Source organism: Oncorhynchus masou, chromosome 33 (assembly GCF_036934945.1).
Source record: "Oncorhynchus masou masou isolate Uvic2021 chromosome 33, UVic_Omas_1.1, whole genome shotgun sequence".
NCBI lineage: Eukaryota > Metazoa > Chordata > Actinopteri > Salmoniformes > Salmonidae > Oncorhynchus > Oncorhynchus masou.
In genome coordinates, this window is record NC_088244.1 from 8,165,483 (window position 1) to 8,189,436 (window position 23,954).

The window sequence follows — 23,954 nt, forward strand, 5'->3', positions numbered from 1 at the left end:
ATGAATTTCTTTTAGCTAAATATGCAGGTTTAATTTTTTTTACTTCTGTGTATTGATTTTAAGAAAGGCATTGATGTTTATGGTTAGGTACATTCGTGCAACGATTGTGCTTTTTTTTCCGCAAATGCGCTTTTGTTAAATCATCCCCCGTATGGCGAAGTTGGCTGTCTTTGTTAGCAAGAAATAGTCTTCACACAGTTCGCAACGAGCCAGGCGGCCCAAACTGCTGCATATAACCTGACTCTGTTGCACAGAACGCAAGAGAACTGACACAATTTCTACACTGCACAATTAATTTTAGTCCCAAGATGGCGTAGCAGTAAGACGTCCTGTCGTATCGTGTCCTGTGTATATATCGTTTATATCGTTTTATTTTTCGTTTTGACATATTTTTCTTCTAGTTTTCTTTTGCATATCTTTTAAAACATTTTGCTAAACCTCAGCTTCCAAATACTCTCCTGCAACCCGCCTCACCCAATGTAGCTGTTTTTCCTAAAGTATTTATATTTACTTCGGAACCGGAACCCCTCAACTGAAGCTAGCCAACTAACTACCAGCTATGCTAGCGGTCTTCAGCTAACCGGTCATCAGCTAACCCTTAGCTCGGAAAGCTCTCGCCAGTTCGAACAACGCGACTCTAACCTCTAACCAGAGCATAACGGACCTATTTTTTTTATCCCCGGATTCCCACCGCAAACTGAACATTTCTCAGCTGGATCTTCACAACTAGCTATCTAGCTAAACCACAACCCCGGACGATTACCCCTGGCTAGCGTTTCCACCCACTTAGCTTGAAGCTAGCCCGGCCAGAACCCCTGTGCTACCACCGTAGTATACTCCTGGGCTACAATACCCGGACCCACGACCGGTCTATCGATGTCACCGCATGAAGAGGAATAAACAGACTCACCCCATCGCGACGTCCCCAAAGGTTAACTCTCTAGCCCTTGCTATCTCCTTGCCTGCTAATTCGGCCTGCAAACTGCTAGCTTGTTTAGCCCCGGTCCGCTAACTGCTACCTTGTTTAGCCCCGGCCTACTAATCTGTTAGCTTGTTAGCACAGGCCTGCTAACCGTCTGAATCGCCGCGTCCCAAACACTCACTGGACCCATATTTACTTTCTATCTCTTTTTGATTTTTAATTTGTTTATACCTTCCGGTAACCTGCCTCACCCAATGTGATACGGAATCACTATTATTTTTTATTTTTAGAACACACTCAAGAACCTCCAGAAGCTAACCAGCTAACTAGCTACAAGCTATTTAGTCATTGTTAGTTTTTTTTTTTTTAGTTTTTTAACCTGGATAACACTCGCCAGTCCAGCTTCCCTGCCCCATCCACCGCTGCCCCCTGGACACTGATCACTTGGCTACATAGCTGATGCACACTGGACTATCCATTAATCATGGTACTCCATTCTGCTTGTTTATGTTTTATCTGTCGGCCCCGTTGCCTAGTCAACGCCATTTTACCTGCTGCTGTTGTGCTAGCTGATTAGCTGTTGTTGTCTCACCTACTGTTTTAGCTAGCTTTCCCAATTCAACACCTGTGATCACTGTATGCCTCGCTGTATGTCTCTCTCAAATGTCAATATGCCTTGTATACTGTTGTTCAGGTTAGCTATCATTGTTTTAGTTCACAATGGAGCCCCTAGTTCCACTCTTCATACCCCTGATACCTCCTTTGTCCCATCTCCCACACATGCGGTGACCTCACCCATTACAACCAGCATGTCCAGAGATACAACCTCTCTCATCATCACCCAGTGCCTGGGCTTACCTCCGCTGTACCCGCACCCCACCATACCCCTGTCTGCGCATTATGCCCTGAATATATTCTACCATGCCCAGAAACCTGCTCCTCTCATTCTCTGTCCCCAATGCTCTAGGCGACCAGTTTTGATAGCCTTTAGCCACACCCTCATACTACTCCTTCTCTGTGCCGCGGGTGATGTGGAGGTAAACCCAGGCCCTGCATGTCCCCAGGCACCCTCATTTGTTGACTTCTGTGATCAAAAAAGCCTTGGTTTCATACATGTCAACATCAGAAGCCTCCTCCCTAAGTTTGTTTTACTCACTGCTTTAGCACACTCTGCTAACCCTGATGTCCTTGCCGTGTCTGAATCCTGGCTCAGGAAGGCCACCAAAAATTCTGAGATTTCCATACCCAACTATAACATCTTCCGTCAAGATAGAACTGCCAAAGGGGGAGGAGTTGCAGTCTACTGCAGAGATAGCCTGCAAAGTAATGTCATACTTCCCAGGTCCATACCCAAACAGTTCGAACTACTAATTTTGAAAATTACTCTCTCCAGAAATAAGTCTCTCACTGTTGCTGCCTGCTACCGACCCCCCTCAGCTCCCAGCTGTGCCCTGGATACCATTTGTGAATTGATCGCCCCCCATCTAGCTTCAGAGTTTGTTCTGTTAGTGACCTAAACTGGGATATGCTTAACACCCCGGCAGTCCTACAATCTAATCTAGATGCCCTCAATCTCACAAAAATCATCAATGAACCCACCAGGTACAACCCTAACTCTGTAAACAAGGGCACCCTCATAGACGTCATCCTGACCAACTGGCCCTCCAAATACACCTCCGCTGTCTTCAACCAGGATCTCAGTGATCACTGCCTCATTGCCTGTATCCGCTACGGAGCCGCAGTCAAACGACCACCCCTCATCACTGTCAAACGCTCCCTAAAACACTTCTGTGAGCAGGCCTTTCTAATCGACCTGGCCCGGGTATCCTGGAAGGACATTGACCTCATCCCGTCAGTTGAGGATGCCTGGTCATTCTTTAAAAGTAACTTCCTCACCATTTTAGATAAGCATGCTCCGTTCAAAAAATGCAGAACTAAGAACAGATACAGCCCTTGGTTCACTCCAGACCTGACTGCCCTCGACCAGCACAAAAACATCCTGTGGCGGACTGCAATAGCATCAAAGTCCCCGCGATATGCAACTGTTCAGGGAAGTCAGGAACCAATACACGCAGTCAGTCAGGAAAGCTAAGGCCAGCTTCTTCAGGCAGAAGTTTGCATCCTGTAGCTCTAACTCCAAAAAGTTCTGGGACACTGTGAAGTCCATGGAGAACAAGAGCACCTCCGCCAGCTGCCCACTGCACTGAGGCTAGGTAACACGGTCACCACCGATAAATCCATGATTATCGAAAACTTCAACAAGCATTTCTCAACGGCTGGCCATGCCTTCCGCCTGGCTACTCCAACCTCGGCCAACAGCCCCGCCCCCCCCCGCAGCTCCTCGCCCAAGCCTCTCCAGGTTCTCCTTTACCCAAATCCAGATAGCAGATGTTCTGAAAGAGCTGCAAAACCTGGACCCGTACAAATCAGCTGGGCTTGACAATCTGGACCCTCTATTTCTGAAACTATCCGCCGCCATTGTCGCAACCCCTATTACCAGCCTGTTCAACCTCTCTTTCATATCGTCTGAGATCCCCAAGGATTGGAAAGCTGCCGCAGTCATCCCCCTCTTCAAAGGGGGAGACATCCTGGACCCAAACTGTTACAGACCTATATCCATCCTGCCCTGCCTATCTAAGGTCTTCGAAAGCCAAGTCAACAAACAGGTCACTGACCATCTCGAATCCCACCGTACCTTCTCCGCTGTGCAATCTGGTTTCCGAGCCGGTCACGGGTGCACCTCAGCCACACTCAAGGTACTAAACGATATCATAACCGCCATCGATAAAAGACAGTACTGTGCAGCCGTCTTCATCGACCTGGCCAAGGCTTTCGACTCTGTCAATCACCATATTCATATCAGCAGACTCAGTAGCCTTGGTTTTTCGGATGACTGCCTTGCCTGGTTCACCAATTACTTTGCAGACAGAGTTTAGTGTGTCAAATCGGAAGGCATGCTGTCCGGTCTTCTGGCAGTCTCTATGGGGGTGCCACAGGGTTCAATTCTCTGGCCGACTCTTTTCTCTGTATATATCAATGATGTTTTTGCTGCGGGCGATTCCCTGGTCCACCTCTACGCAGACGACACCAATATATATATACCTCCGGCCCGTCCTTGGACACTGTGCTATCTAACCTCCAATTGAGCTTCAATGCCATACAACACTCCTTCCGTGTCCTCCAACTGCTCTTAAACGCTAGTAAAACCAAATGCATGCTTTTCAACCGATCGCTGCCTGCACCCACATGCCCGACTAGCATCACCACCCTGGATGGTTCCGACCTTGAATATGTGGACATCTATAAGTACCTAGGTGTCTGGCTAGACTGTAAACTCTCCTTCCAGACTCATATCAAACATCTCCAATTGAAAATCAAATCAAGAGTCGGCTTTCTATTCCGCAACAAAGCCTCCTTCACTCACGTCGCCAAACTTATCCTAGTAAAACTGACTATCCTACCGATCCTCGACTTCGGCGATGTCATCTACAAAATTGCCTCCAACACTCTACTCAGCAAACTGGATGCAGTTTATCACAGTGCCATCCGTTTTGTCACTAAAGCACCTTATACCACCCACCACTGCGACTTGTATGCTCTAGTCGGCTGGCCCTTGCTACATATTCACCGCCAGACCCACTGGCTCCAGGTCATCTACAAGTCCATGCTAGGTAAAGCTCCGCCTTATCTCAGTTCACTGGTCACGATGGCAACACCCATCCGTAGCACGCACTCCAGCAGGTGTATCTCACTGATCATCCCTAAAGCCAACACCTCATTTGGCCGCCTTTCGTTCCAATACTCTGCTGACTGTGACTGGACGAATTGCAAAAATCCCTGAAGTTGGAGACTTTTAACTCCCTCACCAATTTCACACATCTGCTATCTGAGCAGCTAACCGATCGCTGCAGCTGTACATAGTCTATTGGTAAATAGCCCACCCATTTTCACCTACCTCATCCCCATACTGTTTTTATTTATTTACTTTTTTGCTCTTTTGCACACCAATATCTCTACCTGTACATGACCATCTGATCATTTATCACCCCAGTGTTAATCTGCAAAATTGTAATTATTCGCCTACCTCCTCATGCCTTTTGCACACAATGTATATAGACTCCCCTTTTTTTTCTACTGTTATTGACTTGTTAATTGTTTACTCCATGTGTAACTCTGTGTTGTCTGTTCACACTGCTATGCTTTATCTTGGCCAGGTCGCAGTTGCAAATGAGAACTTGTTCTCAACTAGCCTACCTGGTTAAATAAAGGTGAAATAAAAATAAAAATAAATAAATAATTCAGAAGAATTTTCTGAAGAAAGGCCTGTCCCACATAACTTGACCAAGTGGGTGTATGTGAGGCCTAGTGGAATATCTTGGCAATGTCCTTCGTTTGAGAACTCACAATGTCCCACTGTCTGCTATTTGACTTTTTTCAAATCCATTTTCACTGGACAGTTCTTGTCCTTTCACATAACTACAGCAGGAAAATCAAAGTCTGGTTATTGAGTGGCCCCATACAAGTGCAACTAAAAGTTTTTTTCATTACCTTAGATTAATTTTACAGTACTTAACTGAGGTGAGACTTGTTAGCGCGTTAATATGTGTATTTGTTTGATAGGAACAACAAGAGGAAAACATTAGGACAGGTGACAACAAGATGAACACATTAGGACATGTTACAACAAGATGAACACATTAGGACATGTGCCAACAAAATGAACGCATTAGGACATGTGACAACAAGATGAACACATTAGGACATGTTACAACAAGATGAACACATTAGGACAGGTGACAACAAGATGAACACATTAGGACATGTGACAACAAGATGAACACATTAGGACATGTTACAACAAGATGAACACATTAGGACAGGTGACAACAAGATGAACACATTAGGACATGTTACAACAAGATGAACACATTAGGACATGTGCCAACAAAATGAACACATTAGGACATGTGACAACAAGATGAACACATTAGGACATGTTACAACAAGATGAACACATTAGGACATGTGACAACAAGATGAACACATTAGGACATGTTACAACACGATGAACACATTAGGACATGTTACAACAAGATGAACACATTAGGACATGTAAAAACATGATGAACACATTAGGACATGTTGCAACAAGATGAACACATTAGGACATGTCACAACAAGATGAACACATTAGGACATGTTACAACAAGATGAACACATTAGGACATGTTACAACAAGATGAACACATTAGGACATGTGACAACAAGATGAACACATTAGGACATGTTACAACAAGATGAACACAGACAACAGATGAACACATTAGGACATGTTACAACAAGATGAACACATTAGGACATGTTACAACAAGATGAACACATTAGGACATGTTACAACAAGATGAACACATCAGGACGTGGATGTGATAACAAGGTGAATGACATAAAGATAATGCTTCCCGTTCTCACATGCTTCCCGTTCTTACATTTGCAGATTTTCCCAGAAGTGTTGTCGGAGAGATGACTAATTCACAGAACCGTTTAGAAAAAGTGAAGTGTCGTTTCAGATAATGGAACAAATGTCTTCTTCTGATATGGAGTTCTTGGAAAAGGCCCTCGAGTGACAGGTTCATTGTCTCCGACCTCCCTCCATGATCGTTGAGATGGTTGACCTACATCCTGCTGTCTCTGACGGTACTTCACTGAGCGGTCTTGTTTGTTTTCTCTTACTTTCTTTTCATGCTGTCTGTGGTTGAGGCACGCTCGTCGACGTCAGCAGGCAAGGGCTCTTAATTAGCATCATCGTCATGGTGACCTCTCCTACCTCCTCACAAAGCTCATATAAGGGCAAGCCTGGCTTGGAGACGTCTGATTGGCTGACTCTCTAGGTCTTCTTCCAGTCGGTTTCACCTGCGATCCGACAGACCAACAGGAGGCAACGAGCTCTGGCAAGCCTGTCTGTCTGGAGAAGTAGGGCAGGAGAGTTTGATTTGTGTGTGTGTTTGTGTGTATGTGTATGTATGTGCGTGCGTGCGTGCATCATATTAGTAGCCTTTGTCTTCATGGGGACATAGGAAATGTCCCCACGAAAAAGAAGTCTCCTTGTTTTACTGTACTTGTGGGGACTTTATGGAATTTTAGGTCTCTACAATGATAGAAGAACCAACTAATACACACATACACACACGCACGCGCACACACACACACACACACACACACACACACACACACACACACACACACACACACACACACACATATACGCACGCGCACATAAGCACACACACACACACACATACATACACACGCACACACACACAGTAGAGGAGTCACACGTGTACACGATGAACTCTATAACAGTCTCTATATCTGAGGAAGGATTAATTGGTGTGTCCCCATTTCTGACTCTCAGCCTCCAAAAGACAAATAGCACAGGGGTGCAGACAGGGGAGGTGAGGGTTGACAGAGTGTGCCTGCGGGGTGATGTTTGCCCTGTGAGCAGCAGTGAAGCAGAAAGCCAGTATTGGGTTAGTTCCTGCCTTGCCGAGTTCCATTAGCTCCCATAGAGTGAGATGACCCCTGTGGGGTGTACTGTTACTGCGCTGAGCTGGAAGGCTGCAAGGCTGGGATGCTGGGACAGGGCGTATCCCACTGACACCTGTTTGTACAGGACGACATCCTACACTGGCTGGCATATATGGGTGTCAAAAGGATTCAATGAAATCCCGTCTATTAAGGATAGTATAGAATAACTTTAACCCCACTGGGACTGTATGTACCTGGAGCCTCCTGACACAGCCCAGCCACACCTGTCTGACTCATCTGCACTTCTGAGGAAGTACCAGGAAGTTCAAAGGTCAACTTTTTTTCAAAAGGATAGAAAGGTGTCATCGAAAAATACTGAACGTTTCAACCCTACGGCTTCTGAAACTACTGATGCTGCTGTTTTGGGGAGCAATTTGGTCGCTCTACTTTGAGGATTCCCCCACGAAGGGATTGTATTTTACCTGAATGTGGAGGCACCCAACGACTCACCTGAAACCTAATCTCGTCTGCTGTGTGGAGAACATAAAAACACAAAGAGGAAATGAAAAGCAGGAAAATAATCTAGAGGAGAAGGAAAGTACAACTGGAGGTCACTTACTCTGACTCGGTGTGTCATTTTTTTTTAAATAGCTCTTTTACTCACATACAACATCTCTGAATACAGTGTCACTTGACTGAATCAACTGTGGTAGTTTTACCCGAGCACAAATATGTAGGGGCATCTGGTTTTATGGCACACAGTTGTATTGCGTGTATATTTCATAATGAAGCAGTGAAGTGTTTTAACATCAATTTACTGGAAGTAGGATTCCAAAGGGCTCCCTGAACACAGTGTCACTACTGCTACTGTCACTGTTAAGCCACACGGCTTTCACGTGTTTACAATGTAACGTGTATGACCAGAGGACACTTGTGTAAATTGTAGCTAAGGAGATGCACGACAAGTTTGGAAATGGGGGCTGGGGACTATTTCCTAATTCGTGAAAAACTCAATCTGAATTTTTCTGGCCATGTTGATATTTCATTAAATCCAACCTGTAATCATGGGTAGACGTAACATAGTAATCCTATATCCGGGGCACTCCAATTAGTATCAGATGTTACGTTTTGTATGGTATGTATTCATCTGTGGATGTCCATTATCCATTTTATGTTGATATGTTATGAATTACAATTTGTTGTGGCTAACGTTAGCTAGGTTGGTAGGTGACTAACGGTAACATTAGCTAGGATAGGGGTTAAGGTTTGGGTTGGGGTTAAGGGAAGGGTTAGCTAACATGCTAAGTAGTTGCAAAATAGCCTAAATGCTAAAGTTGTCCGTGAAGAGATTCGAACATGCAATCTTTGGGTTGCTAGACGTTCCCGTTATGCCTTCACCCATCCATCCCGACCCAACCACTCTACTTTAGATTTTGTCTTAAGTAACCTCCTGTCTTATGTAACCATACCAAACATAACATATCATACTAATTTGGGTTGTCCGGATTTCCGTTTACTATGTTAAGTCCGGTCTATGAGACCAGGCTGTTAAATCATGCATTTCTGGTAGTTGTATACCTGCTGTGCCATGTCTGTCTGTCTGTCTGTCTGTCTCTCTGCCTGTCTGTCTGCCTGTCTGTCTGTCTGCCTGCCTGTCTGTCTGCCTGCCTGCCTGCCTGCCTGTCTGTCTGTCTGTCTGTCTGTCTGTCTGTCTGTCTGTCTGTCTGTCTGTCTGTACGTAACTTATTTTGTTGTGACTTATTTTGTAGTGTTTATCCATCTGTCCCTCCAGTGTGTGTGACTGTTTGGTGTGTGACTGTGTGACTGTGTGTTGTGTGACTGTGTGTTGTGTGACTGTGTGGTGTGTGACTGTGTTATATGTGACTGTGACTGTGTGACTGTGTGGTGTGTGCGTCAGATTGCTCTGTCAACTTCTGATTCGTTATCATGCTCTAGTCAGGATGCTGCTCCTCTATGAGTTACATACTGATGCTGCTCCTCTATGAGTTACATACTGGTACTGCTCCTCTATGAGTTACATACTGGTACTGCTCCTCTACGAGTTACATACTGGTACTGCTCCTCTATGAGTTACATACTGGTACTGCTCCTCTATGAGTTACATACTGGTACTGCTCCTCTATGAGTTACATACTGGTACTGCTCCTCTATGAGTTACATACTGGTACTGCTCCTCTACGAGTTACATACTGGTACTGCTCCTCTATGAGTTACATACTGGTACTGCTCCTCTATGAGTTACATACTGGTACTGCTCCTCTATGAGTTACATACTGGTACTGCTCCTCTATGAGTTACATACTGGTGCTGCTCCTCTATGAGTTACATACTGGTGCTGCTCCTCTATGAGTTACATACTGGTGCTGCTCCTCTACGAGTTACATACTGGTACTGCTCCTCTATGAGTTACATACTGGTACTGCTCCTCTATGAGTTACATACTGGTACTGCTCCTCTATGAGTTACATACTGGTACTGCTCCTCTACGAGTTACATACTGGTGCTGCTCCTCTATGAGTTACATACTGGTACTGCTCTTCTACGAGTTACATACTGGTGCTGCTCCTCTATGAGTTACATACTGGTGCTGCTCCTCTAAGAGTTACATACTGGTGCTGCTCCTCTATGAGTTACATACTGGTACTGCTCCTCTACGAGTTACATACTGGTACTGCTCCTCTATGAGTTACATACTGGTACTGCTCCTCTATGAGTTACATACTGGTGCTGCTCCTCTATGAGTTACATACTGGTACTGCTCCTCTACGAGTTACATACTGGTACTGCTCCTCTATGAGTTACATACTGATGCTGCTCCTCTATGAGTTACATACTGGTACTGCTCCTCTACGAGTTACATACTGGTACTGCTCCTCTATGAGATACATACTGGTACTGCTCCTCTATGAGTTACATACTAGTGCTGCTCCTCTATGAGATACATACAATTGTTTACAGACAGATTATTTCACTTATCAATCACTGTATCACAATTCCAGTTGGTCAGAAGTTTACATACACTAAGTTGACTGTGCCTTTTAAACAGCATGGAAAATTCCAGAAAATGAAGTCATGGCTTTAGAAGCGTACTGGTCAATTGAGTCAATTGGAGGTGTACCTGTGGATGATTTCAAGGCCTACCTTCAAACACAGTGCTCTTTGTGGGCAGAACTGAAAAAGTGTGTGTGAGCAAGGATCTTACAAACCTGACTCAGTTACACCAGCTGTCAGGAGGAATGGGCCAAAACACACCCAACTTATTGTGGGAAGCTTGTGGAAGGCCACCCAAAATGTTTGACACAAGTTAAACAATTTAAAGGCAATGCTACCAAATACTAGTTGAGTGAATGTAAAACGTGTGAAGAAAGAAATAAAAGCTGAAATAAATCATTCTCTCCACTATTATTCTGACATTTCACATTCTTAAGATAAAGTGGTGATCCTAACTGACCTAAAACAGGGATTTCTTACTGGGATTATATGTCAGGAAATGTGGAAAAACTGAGTTTAAATGTATTTAGCTAAGGTGTATGTAAACTTCCGACTTCAACTATATGTAAACACAGTGAGGATTGTCAGTCAGAACTTACTGTTTGTGATGAGGTTAGTCAGAATTGACTCTTATGTGCTCAATCTGGGTGGCAGTATACACAATGGATGTCATCCTCGGTAAACCATCCTTGTACTAATGTTTCTTGTGCGTACAGTAAGGATGTAACTGTATATAGATAAACAGTGAGAAGAAGAACACTTCCTCTGGGGCCACACAGAGATGAAGGAATCCCGGGGTATGAATAGCGTACTTTGTAGACAACACACAATGGGGAGATCACTATCAAGGCTTGATCTCGTGGAAATAGTAGGTTTGCTCTTCGCTGCCTTAATCTCCCAGGAAGCTGAAAGACAACAGTCTTAGAGGGCTGTACCCTAGTTAGTTTTGATTGGTTGATTTTTCTTTTTTTCCTCCTATGACGTTACCATTGGAACATACTCTTCTCCCAGAATCAAACATAGCACATGCTCGGGATATTCTTTCACAATACACTGTTTTTTTTTATCATACAGTACTTTCCCAAATTATTGATTTTAAAATATGTTTAGTTTGATATTTTCCTCTCAAAGTGTGTCCAGGGTCAGCGTCAAGTTGCTGTACCATATAACCAAACTTAAAACCTAAAAATGACAATGTCACCGACAGTGCAGTAAAGTCGTTTTTAGCCATTTTAGCTAACGAATGGTGTAGCTAACGAATGGTGTAGCTAACGAATGGTGTAGCTAACGAATGGTGTAGCTAACGAATGGTGTAGCTAACTACTGGTGAAAATAACTACTGGTGTAGCTAACTACTGATGTAGATAACTACTGGTGTACTGGTGTAGGTAACTACTCATGTAGCTAACTTCTGGTGTAGCTAACTACTGGTATAGTTAACTAATGGTGTAGCTAACTACTGGTACTGGTGTAGATAACTACTGATGTACTGGTGTAGTCAGACTACTGGTGTGGTAACTACTGGTGTAGGTAACTGCTGGTGTAGGTAACTACTGGTGTAGGTACCTACTGATTTTGATAACTACTGGTATACTGGTGTAGCTAACTACTGGTGTAGTCTAACTACTGGTGTAGGTAACTACTAGTGTATTTTACCACTGGTGTAGGTAACTACTGGTGGAGTCTAACTACTGGTGTAGGTAACTATTGGTGTAGTCTAACTACTGGTGTAGTCTAACTACTGGTGTAGGTAACTGCTGTTGTATTTTACTACTGGTGTAGTCTAACTACTGGTTTATTTTACTACTGGTGGAGTCTAACTGCAGCTGTAGTCTAACTACTGGTGTATTTTACTACTGGTGTAGTCTAACTACTGGTTTATTTTACAACTGGTGTATTTTACTGCTGGTGTATTTTACTGCTGGTGTAGTCTAACAGCTGGTGTATTCTAACTACTGGTATATTTTACTACTGGTGTAGTCTACCTGCTGGTGTAGTCTAACTACTGGTGTAGTCTAACTACTGGTGTATTTTACTAATGTTGTAGGTAACTACTGGTGTAGTCTAACTACTGGTGTATTTTACTACTGGTGTATTTTAGTACTGGTGTAGTCTAACTACCTGTGTATTTTACTACTGGTGTAGTCTAACTACTGGTAGAGGTAACTACTGGTGTATTTGACTACTGGTGTATTTTACTACTGGTGTAGTCTAACTACTGGTGTAGTCTAACTACTGGTGTATTTTACTACTGGTGTAGTCTACCTGCTGGTGTAGTCTAACTACTGGTGTGGCTAACTACTGGTGTGGCTAACTACTGGTGTGGCTAACTACTGGTGTAGTCGAACTACTGGTGCAGCTAACTACTGGTGTAGGTAACTACTGGTATAGGTAACTACTGGTGTAGTCTAACTGCTGGTGTAGGTAACTACTGGTGTAGTCAAACTACTTGTGTAGCTAACTACTGGTGTAGGTAACTACTGGTGTAGGTAACTACTGGTGTAGGTAACTACTGGTGTAGTCTAACTGCTGGTGTAGGTATCTACTGATGTAGGTAACTACTGGTATACTTGTGTATCTAACTACTGGTGTAGTCTAACTACTAGTGTATTTTACCACTGGTGTAGGTAACTACTGGTGTAGTCTAACTACTGGTGTAGTCTAACTACTGAATTAGGTAACTGCTGTTGTATTTTACTACTGGTGTAGCTAACTACTGGTGTAGTCTAACTACTGGTGTATTTTACTAACAGTGTAGTCTAACTACTGGTGTATTTTACTACTGGTGTATTTTACTACTGGTGTATTTTACTACTGGTGTAGTCTAAATACTGGTGTATTTTACTACTGGTGTAGTCTAACTACTGGTGATTTTACTACTGGTGTAGGTAACTACTGGTGTATTTGACTACTGGTGTATTTGACTACTGGTGTTCTGTACTACAGGTGTAGGTAACTACTGGTGTATTTTACTACTGGTGTAGTCTAACTACTGGTGTATTTTACTACTGGTGTAGTTGAACTACTGGTGTAGGTATCTACTGATGTAGGTAACTACTGGTGTAGGTAACTACTGGTATACTGGTGTATCTAACTACTGGTGTAGTCTAACTACTAGTGTATTTTACCACTGGTGTAGGTAACTACTGGTGTAGTCTAACTACTGATGTAGGTAACTGCTGTTGTATTTTACTACTGGTGTATTTTACTACTGGTGTAGTCTAACTACTGGTGTATTTTACTAACGGTGTAGTCTAACTACTGGTGTATTTTACTACTGGTGTATTTTACTACTGGTGTAGTCTAACTACTGGTGTAGTCTAACTACTGGTGTAGTCTAACTACTGGTGTATTTTACTACTGGTGTAGTCTAACTACTGGTGATTTTACTACTGGTGTATTTGACTACTGGTGTTTTGTACTACAGGTGTAGGTAACTACTGGTGTATTTTACTACTGGTGTAGTCTAACTACTGGTGTAGGTAACTACTGGTGTAGTCTAACTACTGGTGTAGGTAACTACTGGTGTATTTTACTACTGGTGTAGTCGAACTACTGGTGTAGGTATCTACTGATGTAGGTAACTACTGGTATACTGGTGTAGTCTAACTACTGGTGTAGTCTAACTACTAGTGTATTTTACCACTGGTGTAGGTAACTACTGGTGTAGTCTAAATACTGGTGTAGTCTAACTACTGATGTAGGTAACTGCTGTTGTATTTTACTACTGGTGTATTTTACTAACGGTGTAGTCTAACTACTGGTGTATTTTACTACTGGTGTATTTTACTACTGGTGTAGTCTAACTACTGGTGTATTTTACTACTGGTGTAGTCTAACGACTGGTGATTTTACTACTGGTGTAGGTAACTACTGGTGTATTTGACTACTGGTGTATTTGACTACTGGTGTTTTGTACTACAGGTGTAGGTAACTACTGGTGTATTTTACTACTGGTGTAGGTAACTACTGGTGTAGTCTAACTACTGGTGTAGGTAACTACTGGTGTATTTTACTACTGGTGTAGTCGAACTACTGGTGTATCTTACTACTGGTGTATCTTACTACTGGTGTATCTTACTACTGGTGTAGTCCAACTGCTGGTGTAGGTAACTACTGGTGTAGGTAACTACTGGTGTAGTCTAACTACTGGTGTAGTCCAACTACTGGTGTAGTCCAACTACTGGTGTAGTCCAACTACTGGTGTAGTCGAACTACTGGTGTAGGTAACTACTGGTGTAGGTAACTACTGGTGTAGCTAACTACTGGTGTAGTCGAACTACTGGTGTAGCTAAATACTGGTGTAGCTAACTACTGGTGTAGGTAACTACTGGTGTAGTCAAACTACTTGTGTAGCTAACTACTGGTGTAGGTAACTACTTGTGGAGTCTAACTACTGGTGTAGGTAACTACTGGTGGAGTCTATCTACTGGTGTAGGTAACTACTGGTGGAGTCTAACTAATGGAACTGCCCACTACTATCTTCCACAAGAAAACCCTTATTTATTACATTTAACACTTATTTATTGTTGTATATCTGACCATTGTGCGACGTAATTACTCTCTGGCTGTCACACAGATGTCACTACACTGTCACAAAATGCAGCGTAGTTGTGATTCATTTTATTTAATAATGAAACGATACACGATTAAACTAACAAAATAACAAACGTACGAAAACCGAAAACAGCCCTATCTGGTGTAAAACACAGAGACAGGAACAATCACCCACAAACACACAGTGAAACCCAGGCTACCTAAATATGGTTCCCAATCAGAGACAATGACTAACACCTGCCTCTGATTGAGAACCATATCAGGCCAGACATAGAAATAGACAAACAAGACATCCAACATAGAATGCCCACTCAGATCACACCCTGACCAACCAAAACATAGAAACATACAAAATAAACTATGGTCAGGGTGTGACAGTACCCCCCCCCAAAGTGCGGACTCCGGCCGCAAAACCTGAACCTATCGGGGAGGGTCTGGATGGGCATTTGTCCGCGGTGGCGGCTCCGGTGCTGGACGTGGCCCCCACTTCACCGTAGTCCTCCCCCACCTTGCCCGCTTCCGTGACCTCCTAGCCACGGCAACCCTACTAAATAACACGGGACAGAGGGGCAGCTCGGGACAGAGGGGCAGCTCGGGACAGAGGGGCAACTCGGGACAGAGGGGCTCCTCAGACTCCGGCAGGAGCGCCGTACAGGCGGGAGACTCAGGCAGCAGCGCCGGACAGGCGGGAGACTCCGGCAGCGGCGCCGGAAAGGCGGGAGACGCCGGCAGCGGCGCCGGACAGGCGGGAGACTCCGGCAGCAGCGCCGGACAGGCAGGAGACTCCGGCAGCAGCGGAGAGGAGGAAGGCTCTGGCAGATCCTGGCGGATCTGGAAGAGTCTGGTTGACTGGCAGATCAGGAAGAGTCTGGTTGACTGGCAGATCTGGAAGAGTCTGGTTGACTAGCGGATCTGGAAGAGTCTGGTTGACTGGCGGATCTGGAAGAGTCTGGCTGACTGGCGGATCTGGAAGAGTCTGGCTGACTGGCGGATCTGGAAGAGTCTGGTTTACTGGCAGATCTGGAAGAGTCTGGCTGACTGGCAGATCTGGAAGAGTCTGGCTGACTGGCAGATCTGGAAGAGTCTGGCTGACTGGCAGATCTGGAAGAGTCTGGCTGACTGGCAGATCTGGAAGAGTCTGGTGACTGGCAGATCTGGAAGATCTGCTCCATGCTGACTGGCGGCTCTGGCTGCTCCATGCTGACTGGCGGCTCTGGCTGCTCCATACAGACTGGCAGCTCTGGCGGCTTCTTGCAGACTGACAGCTCTGGCGGCTTCTTGCAGACTGGCAGCTCTGGCTGCTCCATGCAGACTGGCAGCTCTGGCAGCTCCTTGCAGACTGGCAGCTCCATGCAGACTGGCAGCTCTGGCAGCTCCTTGCAGACTGGTAGCTCCATGCAGACTGGCAGCTCTGGCAGCTCCTTGCAGACTGGAAGCTCCATGCAGACTGGCAGCTCTGGCAGCTCCTTGCAGACTGGTAGCTCCATGCAGACTGGCAGCTCTGGCAGCTCCTTGCAGACTGGCAGCTCCATGCAGACTGGCAGCTCTGGCAGCTCCTTGCAGACTGACAGTTCTATACCGGAGGAGTTGATGTCTCATTACGATGGCTTCTATACCGGAGGAGTTGATGTCTCATTATGATGGCTTCTATACAGGAGGAGTTGATGCCTCATTACGATGGCTTCTATACCGGAGGAGTTGATGTCTCATTACGATGGCTTCTATACTTGAGGAGTTGATGCCTCATTACGATGGCTTCTATACCGGAGGAGTTGATGTCTCATTACGATGGCTTCTATACCGGAGGAGTTGATGTCTCATTACGATGGCTTCTATACCGGAGGAGTTGATGTCTCATTACAATGGCTTCTATACTTGAGGAGTTGATGTCTCATTATGATGGGTTCTATACAGGAGGAGTTGATGCCTCATTACGATGGCTTCTATACTTGAGGAGTTGATGCCTCATTACGATGGCTTCTATACTTGAGGAGTTGATGTCTCATTATGATGGCTTCTATACAGGAGGAGTTGATGCCTCATTACGATGGCTTCTATACTTGAGGAGTTGATGCCTCATTACGATGGCTTCTATACTTGAGGAGTTGATGCCTCATTACGATGGCTTCTATACCTGAGGAGTTGATGTCTCATTACGATGGCTTCTATACAGGAGGAGTTGATGTCTCATTACGATGGCCAGCTTCTGAGCAGGCACTCACAGAAGTGGTTGTGGTTCTTGACTTGGCTCTAAAACGGATAATATTGAATATGTTCCCATCTGTCCTGTAGGTGATGTTTATGCCTATGGACAGTCTGCTCTCTGTAAGGTGACCCATTCCAGCCAGAAGAGGGTTGTTGCGAGGACCCAGCCTTGCTTTTCTTCGGTCCTTATCTTGATTGGCTCTGTGGTTTCACTACAAGAGAGAATGACACACCGGCATGCAGGAAGTGGAGGATGTTAACACATTGTGTAGGGCAGCCACATCAGGAGGATTCTCCACAGGGCCTCATGGTTAACCAAGGTCAAAGGTCATGTATAGCGGTAGTCTATCATGTCTGAAGACACACACACACACACACACACACACTATCCCTAAGCAGGTTACAACGGTGATAAATCACTTCAGAACAGCTCTAGTGCTATTCAGTTCTCTATTCACATTACAACATAACTCTTCTGCTCTAGTGAATATCTGTTCAGTTAATGAGGTTGCATTTACACTAGTTACCATTGTTTGCAATTCACCTTTTGACCTCTGATCCCTGAGATGTGTTAGCCGAAAATAGTATATGGTTATGTGGTTATTATATATGATATTATGTTATATATATACTGTATTATTCATCGGTTATTGATATATGATTTTATATTATACTGTATAATACAGTGGGGGGGGGGTCTGGGTCCAGTAAGGTGGTCAATGGGAGGTGGTAGTAAGCTCTAGCTAGTTCCACAGGATTAGCTCCTGTAGTGGTGGGCCGTTCCACTTGGGCCGTCATCAGCAGGATCCAACCGTTAGGGTTGGGCGTTGTGCCATCTCAGTGTGGGCCTTTATTTAAGAGGCTAGGAGAGACAGGCTTAGAACCTGGGGTAGCTCAGTCTTTATCTCTCTCCCTGACTCTGTTTCTATCATCAGCCTGGCTCTCTCGCTCTCTCTTCTGTAGGATATATTTGGGATTACCATGAGGAGGAGTGGAGGTAGGATGTTAATCGTGCTAAATATTGACTTTGTGTTTGCTGTCATGCTTCATGATTGGTATTGAAGAATAATTGAGAAAACATTGGAAAAAAAACAGTATGGTGAATCTAAGGAATTATTTTCCTCAATCTGATTATATTGTTAACTAAATGAAGTAAATGATGTTGTGTCGAGGAGAGGAGTATTAGGCTAATAGGTTATGTAAAGAAGAGGGGGGAATTCTGCGTAGCTCCCAAAACTAAGCAAGAAAAGAAGAGTTTCTTAAAACGAGTCCCTCAGAATAAAAGATAACAGCACCGTGCTCACTTTAATTATATGTTTAAAGTGGTTGTTAGCTTTTCTTTCGTAATACTTGCTCAACCAAACATTAAGAAGAGGAACCAATAAAATGATATGGGTCATTGTTTTAAAATGGATTTAATAAATGTTTTTCCTCTACACACAATAGCCCATAATGACAAAGTGAATACAGGCTTTTAGAAATGTTTGCAAAAAAACAAACAAACAAAAAATATATAACTTATTTACATAAGTAATCAAACCCTTCTCTATGAGACTCGAAATTGAGCTCTGGTGCATCCTGTTCCCATTGATCATCCTTGAGATGTTTCTACAACTTGATTGGATTCCAACCTGTGGTAAATTCAATTGATTGGACATGATTTGGAAAGGCACACACCTGTCTATATAAGGTCCCACAATTGACAGTGCATTTCAGAGCAAAAACCAAGCCATGAGGTCAAAGGACTTGTCTGTAGAGCTCTGAGACATGATTGTGTCGTGGCATAGATCTGGGGAAGGGTACCAAAACATGTCTGCATCATTGAAGGTCCCCAGGACCACTGGGGCGACAGGTAGCCTGGTGGTTAGAGCGTTGGACCAGTAACCGAAAGGTTGCTAGATCGAATCCCAGAACTGACAAGGTAAAGATCTGTCGTTCTGCCCCTGAACAAGGCAGTTAACCCACTGTTCCTAGGCCGTCATTGGAAATAAGAATTTGTTCTTAACTGACTTGCCTAGTTAATTAAAGGTAAAAAAATACAAAATAAATTTAAAAAAAGAACTCCATCATTCTTAAATGGAATACATTTGGAACCACCATGACTCTTCCTAGAGCTGGTCACCTGGCTAAACTGGGAAATCGGAGGAGAAGTCAGGGAGGTGACCAAGACTCAGATGGTCACTCTGACAGAGTACCTCTGTGGAGATGGGAGAACCTTCCAGAAGGACAACTATCTCTGCAGCACTCCACCAATCAGGCCTTTATGATAGAGTGGCCAAACGGAAGCCTCTCCTCAGTAAAATGCACATGACAGCCATCTTGGAGTTTGCCAAAAGGCACCTAAAGGACTCTCAGACCATGAGAAACAAAATTCTCTGGCCTGATTCTCTGGCCTGAATGCCAAGCGTCACTTCTAGAGGAAACCTGGCACCATCCCTACGGTGAAGCATGGTGGTGGCAGCATCATGCTGTGGGAATGTTTTTCAACGGTAGCGACTGGGAGACTACTCAGGATCAAGGGAAAGATTAACGTAGCAAAGTACAGAGAGATCCTTGATAAAAACCTGCTCCAGAGCGCTCAGGACCTCAAACTGGGGCGAAGGTTCACCTTGCAACAGGACAACGACCCTGAGCACACAGCCAAGACAATGTAGGAGTGGCTTCGAGACAAGTCTCTGAATGTCCTTGAGTGGCCCAGAGCCCGGACTTGGACCCAATCTAACATCTCTGGAGAGACCTGAAAATAGCTGCACAGCGAAGCTGCCCATCCAACCTGACAGAGCTTGAGAGGATCTGCAGAGAAGAATGTGGGAAACTCCCCAAATACAGGTGTTCCAAGCTTGCTTTTTTAAATCAACTGCCCAATGGAGCAACCTCCCAGCACAGTCAACTAGCATGACTACTCAGTTCACTTGCCCCAGGTAACCGGGCAACCCTTCATGTCAATCCCTGCTATGCCTATTGTATAAGGCCCCTGTGTTTCTATTTCAACTGTGGCCAGCTGTCTGTCTGAACCACACACACACACACACACACACACACACACACACACACACACACACACACACACACACACACACACACACACACACACACACACACACACACACACACACACACACACACACACACACACACACACACACACACACACACACAAGCAAAGCCATTTACAGAGTTAGCCAATCACCTCAGTACCCCTGCCTTACCATCCGTTTTCATTTATTTCTTCATTTTGGGGAATGAGAAGTGGAGGTGAGGTGGTGTGGGGTGAAGAGGGTGAGGTGGTGTGGGGTGAAGAGGTGTGGGGTGAAGAGGGGTGAGGTGGTGTGGGGTGAAGAGGGGTGAGGTGGTGTGGGGTGAAGAGGGGTGAGGTGGTGTGGGGTGAAGAGGGGTGAAGTGGTGTGGGGTGAAGAGGGGTGAGGTGGTGTGGGGTGAAGAGGGGTGAGGTGGTGTGGGGTGAAGATAGGTGAGGTGGTGTGGGGTGAAGAGGGGTGAGGTGGTGTGGGGTGAAGTGGTGTGGGGTGAAGAGGGGTGAGGTGGTGTGGGGTGAAGAGGGGTGAGGTGGTGTGGGGTGAAGAGGGGTGAAGTGGTGTGGGGTGAAGATAGGTGAGGTGGTGTGCGGTGAAGAGGTGTGAGGTGGTGTGGGGTGAAGAGGGGTGAGGTGAAGAGGGGTGAGGTGGTGTGGGGTGAAGAGGGGTGAGGTGGTGTGGGGTGAAGAGGGGTGTGGTGGTGTGGGGTGAAGAGGGGTGAGGTTGTGTGGGGTGAAGAGGGGTGGGGTGAAGAGGGGTGAGGCTGTGTTGGTTGAAGAGGGGTGAGGTGGTGTGGGGTGAAGAGGGGTGAGGTTGTGTGGGGTGAAGAGGGGTGAGGTGGTGTGGGGTGAAGAGGGGTGAGGTGGTGTGGGGTGCGGGGTGAAGAGAGGTGAGGTGGTGTGGGGTGAAGAGGGGTGAGGTGGTGTGGGGTGAAGAGGGGTGAGGTGGTGTGGGGTGAAGATAGGTGAGGTGGTGTGGGGTGAAGAGAGGTGGGGTGAAGAGGGGTGAGGTGGGGTGAAGAGGGGTGAGGTGGGGTGAAGAGGGGTGAGGTGGGGTGAAGAGGTGTAGGTTGAGGTAGTGTGGAGTGAAGAGGGGTGAGGTGGTGTGGGGTGAGGTGGTGTGGGGTGAAGAGGGGTGAGGTGGTGTGAGAGATCCAGGGGTCAGCTGATCACCATACTGTATGAATGACCTTTGGTTCACCAGCCTGTGTTCTACCTTCTGCTCCACAGCACCATGTGCGGTCACTGGGTTCGTTTGCATTTATCAGAGATGTTATTCAAAGTATTTCAACTGTCATTCATGGAGGACAATGTTCTTGAGAGCCAGTAAAGTATATAGGGAACATTCACTGAGTAGATACAGTATGTCTTTATGTAAAATGGTGAGGTGACTGCTGTGTTTGTCTGGGGGTGAACCTGTGGGTCTGGAGTCAGTGTCTTGGCCTGTCCTTGGACCAGCTCCCCCCATGCAGAACTAATCCCTTTAGTGTTTTGTTCTGGTCCTCTTGACCGCTCCATCTCCCTGGCATCATCACATGAAGGTAATAGGCTGTACAGTACCATGAGACCGGGCTAAACCAGACCAGACCAGAAACACATGCTCTCTGTCTGTCAGCAGGCACCTGACCGAAAGGAATTGGCTCAGATTTAAAGTTCACGTGTTTTATTAGAATCATCATTTTTTTAATCTCCACGTTTTCATATTTTCAAAAGAACACCTTGTGATAATGTCTGACAATCTTCTCCTCTCTCCTTTTTTAGGAGGACGTTTCCCAGAGGCCCCAGTAAAGCACATCCTGTCCATTTCACTGTGTAGTGGTCCCCTCTGACAGAGGATTGCTTTCTACTTGCAGACACTTTCACTGCTCGGTGGCATATCCATACCCTGGGAGAGATAGAGTACAGACACTAGCCCACAGGAGAAAATCAACCCTTTCTTACAGCGCACTCGCTCTCCCAGGCCTTTTATCCCTCTCAGAGATCCCCTCCCTGGGGTCATGCCTATCCTACTCACTGCCGGCGTCTCCTTCAGCTCCAAGCAGGAGCTGCTGGACCTCCAGGACGGCCCTATGTGCCCCTCCTTAGAGACACCCAGCCCTGTAGACTCTCAGGAGGACAGCCCAGTGGGTTCAGGCCTCGGCAGCACCACTGGAAACAGCCCCGCTCGCCACATCAACCTCACCCGGGCTGCGACCCCGCTGCCTGGACAGCTTTACACGGGCCAAGCACCCGCGGAGACCCCACTGGGCCTCACATTCATCCCCACACACTCAGAAGGCCTGTGTGGCTGGGGGGCTCTGACGCCCCGAGTCATCCAGACCTTCAACACCCCTCGCTGGGTACTGTTCTTCCTGTGTGTGGCCTCCTTCCTCCAGGGCATGATCATCAACGGCTTCATCAACACCGTGGTGACCTCCATAGAGAGACGTTTTGACCTGCGCAGCTACCAGACCGGTCTCATCGCCAGCTCCTACGACATCGCTGCCTGTGTGTGCCTGGCCTTCGTCAGTTACTTTGGTGGGATGGGGCACAAGCCTCGCTGGCTGGGCTGGGGGGTGCTGGTCATGGCGCTAGGATCTCTGGTGTTCGCCCTGCCTCACTTCACCCCTCCCCCGTACCAGGTAAGCATGCCTGAGCAGACAGGGGTGTGTATGGGGAACCATACCAGACGTTGCCATGATAACGAGGGTGGGGGCCTGTCCAGCTACCGCTTTGTCTTCATGCTGGGCCAGTTCCTGCATGGGGTGGGAGCCACACCCCTCTACACTCTGGGCGTCACCTACCTGGACGAGAGCGTCAAGTCCAGCTACGCTCCGGTGTACATCGGTGAGTCACTGAGCACAACATTTACATTTACATTTAAGTCATTTAGCAGACGCTCTTATCCAGAGCGACTTACAAACACTGTGAGCGTCGTTCTGACCTCTTTATGAGATGTTTTGTATTTCCTGTTCATATTCATTCATCTGGTGCATGTCTTTATCATCCCCTAGAGAAAAGTTTCCATTGTTTTTAATAATGATACAATGTTTCATTTAAACGGAAAACAAAAATACAAGTGTCAAAGGAGCTGTAAACTGCAGAGCACAGCTTACTGGATATGGTGTAGACTATAGTCTTACTACTCTTCTTCTCTCTGTGCTGCCGGTGTTTGTGGCGGCTGACTGATACCGAGTGTTAATTATATCCATGTGGTTTCATCTGCATTTAGGTAGTCAGAGACCACAGACTGACACAGCAGCCACCAGAATGCTGTGAGACAAGGGTAGAATGACAGGATTTATTATTTTGTTTTTTTTACCTTAATTTTAATTGGCAAGTCAGTTAAGAACAAATTCTTATTTTCAATGATGGCCTAGGAGCAGTGGGTTAACTGCCTGTTCAGGGGCAGAACAACAGATTTGTACCTTGTCAGCTCGGGGATTGGAACTTGCAACCTTTTGGTTACTAGTCCAACGCTCTAACCACTAGGCTACCCTGCCGCCCCAGGAAACAGGATGTGCAGATGAGAGCAGACTCTGATTCATTAGTATGAGGGTCATTAGGCTGACTCACTAAACACACGCTTTAGATGTGAAATCATGTGTGTAGAGAGGATTGTAATCTAATGGATCGGAATGGCCATTTTTAACAGTGACAGACTGTTTACACTCCAGTCGATTGGTTGTTGAATACGGTTGTTCAAATTGGATTGTGTGTAAA

General features: G+C 45.6%; 1 protein-coding gene across 3 annotated transcripts in view; it reads left to right on the forward strand.

The window, feature by feature from the left end:
* LOC135527768 (solute carrier organic anion transporter family member 4A1-like) overlaps nucleotides 1-23,954 on the forward strand; it is a 62,013-nt gene that overhangs the window by 21,200 nt on the left and 16,859 nt on the right. The window contains exons 1-2 of one of the 3 annotated variants that reach the window (XM_064956318.1): nucleotides 7,119-8,075; nucleotides 22,014-23,078. In XM_064956318.1, the coding sequence (XP_064812390.1) occupies nucleotides 22,250-23,078 (829 nt within the window). In that variant the 5' untranslated portion in view covers nucleotides 7,119-8,075; nucleotides 22,014-22,249. Of the gene's footprint in view, nucleotides 1-7,118; nucleotides 8,076-17,304; nucleotides 18,219-22,013; nucleotides 23,079-23,954 lie in introns of those variants that run through there. The other 2 variants (XM_064956317.1, XM_064956316.1) reach the window with 2 other exon arrangements.